The 4975-nt window shown below is 34.8% G+C and overlaps 1 protein-coding gene across 2 annotated transcripts; it reads right to left on the minus strand.

Annotated features, from left to right (window-relative positions):
- Positions 1-247: 247 nt before the first annotated feature.
- LOC127074916 (uncharacterized) lies at positions 248-4756 on the minus strand. 2 transcript variants are annotated; one of them, XM_051016334.1, is made up of 17 exons: positions 4314-4756; positions 4089-4206; positions 3669-3856; positions 3479-3586; positions 3299-3363; positions 2955-3060; positions 2781-2864; positions 2558-2704; positions 2350-2478; positions 1864-1931; positions 1707-1740; positions 1535-1619; positions 1362-1429; positions 1162-1278; positions 879-1001; positions 635-726; positions 248-548 (listed from the first exon to the last, which is right to left on the minus strand). In XM_051016334.1, the coding sequence occupies exons 1-17, from the start codon at positions 4440-4442 to the stop codon at positions 452-454; spliced, it is 1758 nt and encodes a 585-aa protein (XP_050872291.1). In that variant the 5' UTR covers positions 4443-4756; the 3' UTR covers positions 248-451. The 2 variants fall into 2 exon arrangements, with proteins under 2 accessions (XP_050872291.1, XP_050872292.1); XM_051016335.1 differs by lacking the exons at positions 248-548; positions 635-726 and having other exon boundaries at positions 927-1071.
- Between the last annotated feature and the right edge of the window lie 219 nt (positions 4757-4975).

The raw sequence follows: 4975 nt of genomic DNA on the forward strand, positions 1-4975 counted from the left end.
TTAAAAATCCCCACTTTAGATAATCTAAAGTAAACTATTTTAAAATTCTAAGCTTAAATATAATAGTAGTCTAATTTTCAAAAATCATTTTCCCAAACTTTTTTTTATTCTATATGTAATAATAGTAATATCTATAACAAATTCGTGTCTAATTAATATTGAAAGCTTTCCTAAATTCTTATAAGCACTTAAAAATTTGCAAGTGTTAGATCTTTCACGCAATAAAATTCAAAGGGAGATTTCCAAATGGTTTCATAAGTTATTACATTGATAGAAATGAATTCGACATATTGATCTCACTTTCAACAAGTCGTAATGAGATCTTCCTAATAATCGATTCTTATATGGTAAAACTCACGAATAATCGATTCTTAAATATAATAAGTCGCTTAACAACATTGCTGAGGATCATGCTATGAAACTGTTAAAAGAAATTGTTTATAAGTAGTTCCTATAGCTTGTAATCAAGACCAGATCCATATTTCCAAGCTTCGAGATGTCGTTTCCACCGGAAACTCGTCTTAGATGGTAGTGTATTTAGAAACGGCCTTGCCATGCAATGAATGGAACATGTGAGAAGAAAAGATATATCATATTATTGAACTTATGCATTCTTGTTGGATAAATATATTACCTCACAATCGGATCCGCAAAGGTTGCGAGCAATGTGTAGTAACCAAGCATCACAAAATGTCTGGACCAATCAAGTAGTACCGGAATACCAACCTGAAACAAAATCAATTTCTCAAGTTTTGGCCACAAGATTCTTAAGATAGTGAATACATTTCGATTTTGATGTTTAAGTGAAAAATGTTTAACAACTACGCACAGATAGCTATCTGTGCTATCTATGCGTAGTTGTTAATCTTATGAATCACCTGTTTGAATATGGATGGGAGTATTTGAGGCCTTGTTAACATAACCAGTCCTAGTGTCTTTGAAAGTGGCCCGAACTGTACGACATCCTGCAGAAATGGCCGTAGCACGGGATCCCCAAGCCTCTGCGAATGCGAAATAACTGTTTTTAACTATGTAACAGTGTTATAGCGCCGCTATTTGACAACATTTGTCCTATAGTGTCGATATTTAAAAACATTGTGAGAAATACGACACAAACAATGGTTGAAATTAAAGAAAATAACCTTGAGCGAGATGAACTACCTGCATACAACTAAAATTGGCATAAAGGAGTTCATTGATAAAATCTTCAGGAACATCTTCGGACTGTTGCTTCGCTGACATTGCTCTTTGGAACAACCATGAAGCACTCAAGTTGGGCTGCGTTAAACAAAAATTACGGTATTTGGTTTTACGTAAGGTTGATGAATTAGTCAAACTGTTTAAAGAAAGCAGAAAAGTACCATGTATGGATTCAACAGAGACAAGTTGTATGAGTCAAGATAATCACCACTGATTGCTTCGTGTATTCCTTCATTCGCAAAGTGATACCGATAAACATTTTCACATTCACCGATAGTTAAAACAAGTCAATCCTAACCAAAAACAATGCAACAGATATCGCAGAAAGACGTACCAGCTGACAGTCTCCCAAGATGCCTTGTTAAACTCCCAAAACCTCCAAATGATACCGGTGATTGTATGCCACTAGCATCACCAAACTACAGAAAAAGTTTCATTACTTTAATGGCAGATATCTTAGACGACTTCTTTTCACCGACCGTCAGAAGTGTAAGAATGTAATTTACCTGCAAAACTCTGCTAAAAGCCGCTGGTAGTGGGCTGTGAGGTGCTCCGTATCAATAAACGATGTCATATTGTAAAAGAAATGGTAATAGCGTTGTATTAGTAAGATATGAAATAAAACAAGCTGAACACATGGTCGCGTTGCGTGCATATTAGTACCTTTCGCGATATGTTGGAAATATGCCGTAAATAACTCTCAGTATCTCTAAATTGTCAAGTGAAACACCCTATCATATAAAAATTGCAAATGCACACCATCAAGCAGAAAGCAGCACAACTGAACACAGAAGAATAAAAACAACACATCAGGCTAACTCTAGATGTCTGACATAGACTTTAACAAAAGAAATATTTGGAGAATGTAAGGTACTAACTTTATGGATTAGCTTCGGTAAAAACAACCGAAACCTGATGGATTATTAGCATAATCAACGCAGACGTATACACAACTGATAGCGTGTATGATATATTCAACAACAGTTTTATGAATTAATGACAGCCATTGTTGAGATTCTAGGTTGGTTGTGAAGAACAACTGAACACAGACGAGGATAAGTTCCGTGTTTGGATACGCAGCTTAATTTATCATACAGTTGCTTATGTAAAAGCTATTTCTGTAACAAAAGATAAGAAAAGAAAACTAGCCTGATATTCTGGCATAAGATCCCAGTATTCTTCCAACAATTCTTCCAGTTTCGGGGATCCTGGTTGAGGTTCTACATAAGTGAACATATAAGTAGTACGATCAAGTGGACCCGAGCCTGCTGGAAATGCCTGTAAAGATTTCGACGAAAAATGTTTAAAATAAAAAATTGATGATATTATATTTCAGTTGATACAGTAAAAGCATTACCTCCCAAAAATATTGTGCTTTCGAATCTCCAACTTTCTTTACGGTTGAGCTGCTGAATATCACATCGCTAAGGGAGTTATTTTCAAAGCCACGCGCGCAGGTTCCAACAACTAGACAAACACCGTCAGGCTTCCTCCCGCGTCGTATCTGTAAAAAAAACATTGAATATGACAGTGAAAGAGCACCGAGAGAATGAAAGAGCGTTTATGTTTATACTCCTTACCTGTTTTACAATAGGGGAAAAGTTCCCCATTGCATCGATTATAAGACGAGATGACAAAATTTTGTCACCGGAAAGTTTCAGAATCTGAAAAATAAAATCATACATGTATTCATGTTTCTTTATCATTATATGAAGTAAATATTAACATTATCCTCTATCATCAAATAAACTCACTGCAGCATCGTCGTAAACACTTATGGATGAGACACTTAAACCCTCGAAAACGACTCCACCAAGGGAGATAAAACGTTTCTTTACAATCTCTATAAGCCTGGCAGGTCTGCAATGGCAGAGAAAAAAATTACAATAGGCAAGATATGCATCTTCTGCACGGTCCTAAGTAAAATACTCGATTTATTGGGAACTGCAACACATATAGTAAATGTAAAACGCATGTTTCGGAGATTTAACAGAATAAAAGCATACATAAAATTACTCATTTATAGATTAAACAGAAGACAACAATTATGTGAATACTTTACTGGTATATCAAATTAGTTTATGGGAAGGAGACTGACGAAACACCGAGATTAAGAATGTTGTTGACCCATATCTCTCCTTTCCTTTCAAATCCACATCTATTCTGCAAAGTTCATGAAACGATCTTTATAAAGCTAGTTGAAAATGATATCAAAATACAAAAGGAGGAGATTAGAAAATGGCATGAAGTATAATCAAACTATTAGTTTAGCAAATACAGGATTAAATTTTGCTGATGTGACTCTTTCGATGTCATCTTCTTCCAAGACTCCAACTTCTACAAGCTCCAAAAGCTCCTTTCTTGATATGTTCCACTCTTGTTCTCTCTAATGATCAAAGCAACAAAAACAAATCAAAGATTAACTCTTTTCTATCTAGGAATAGATGTGTGAATAGAGCTAAAATTACCCCTTTCAACACATTCCTTTCGACAATGGCAACTCGAAGACCCCTAGCACACAAGGCTGTGGCAATGAAAATTCCAAGAGTACCTCCACACACTATCACATCATATGAGCCTTCTGCTTTGTCAGCAAGATCAGATGAGGTAAACAAGCTTGGTATTGTAGAGACAACTTGTTGAGGTTCTTGCACAACTACAATACATACATATCATCTTATAAGAAGGTTACCAATTTACAAGACATATAAGGTTGCATTGACACTTCAGATTGAAGATGTGTCTGGTATCTGACACTAATACTGACACATTTGATTTCATTCAATTAAATCATTTTCACAAATTGTTATTTATAAGTGTCGACGCGTCAGTATTGGTGTTAACGTGCGTGCTTCATAGAGAATAAGAAATCATTGAATGACATGAACCTTGTTGAGGTGAGCAAATGTTTGACCATAGCTGGTCTAATCTTTTCAAAGCTTGATATGAGTATGCTCCACCAGCACCACCAACTTCTCCACTCACAGAAACACTCTCCATTATCCTCTATAAAAAACCAAAACGTCATAATCTTTGATACAGAGAAAAACAAAGAGGCATAACATAACATAACAATACACATAACAACAATTGAAGAAAGAGTAATTTAGTACCTGGGTTTTGGAGGAAACAGCCTGTGGTCTCAAAATGAAGGGTTTTCTGACACATTTCTTGTTTGGGAATGGAGTCCTCACTAAAAGCTGAGATTTTCCATTGATGGCTTGAAGCTGAAGTGATGACATAACAAAATAAACTTAAAAACAAAGAAAAACAACTTCTTGTTTTTCTTTTCTTCTATGTTTCATTTATCATTATTAAATTTAAAAGCATCAAATTTGAGCACCACAAGTGAACACGTTGAAGTATAACCACGGAAACAGGCTTTGTCGTTTTAGTCAAAAGGGGTAAAAGTGAAACGGTGAAAGAAAGAGAAAGGTTTAAACTTTATGAGAAAAACATGACTATCCAAAAAAGGAAGACAAAACCTCTCATCTTATTGCAACTACAAATCTGGTTGCTGAAATAGACTATGAACAAAGTAAGAGCATGCACATCTATTTTATTTCACATCTAACTCTTGAAAAAATGTATATAGATTCACATCTCTCGCTTTAAATACCATATTTTAAAAATAGAACTTTTTTTTTTTTAAATAATTACAATTTAAAAAAAAATTCTAAAATAATCATTTTTTCAAAAAAATTCTAAAATAATCAGCTTTTAAAACAGATGCGCCAGATGAACGGGCGCATCCATTTTCCATCATGAATAGGCG

Source organism: Lathyrus oleraceus, chromosome 4 (assembly GCF_024323335.1).
Source record: "Lathyrus oleraceus cultivar Zhongwan6 chromosome 4, CAAS_Psat_ZW6_1.0, whole genome shotgun sequence".
NCBI lineage: Eukaryota > Viridiplantae > Streptophyta > Magnoliopsida > Fabales > Fabaceae > Lathyrus > Lathyrus oleraceus.

What these genes read in the sequence shown, in the direction of transcription:
- LOC127074916 (XM_051016334.1), bottom strand. Translation starts at nt 4,442, where the DNA reads ATGTCATCACTTCAGCTTCAAGCCATCAATGGAAAATCTCAGCTTTTA. An exon ending in CATTTGCTCACCTCAACAAG is followed by an intron (nt 3,857 to 4,088) that starts GTTCATGTCATT and finishes TATGTATTGTAG; the next exon opens with TTGTGCAAGAACCTCAACAA. An exon ending in TCCCATCCATATTCAAACAG is followed by an intron (nt 727 to 878) that starts GTGATTCATAAG and finishes ATTTTGTTTCAG; the next exon opens with GTTGGTATTCCGGTACTACT.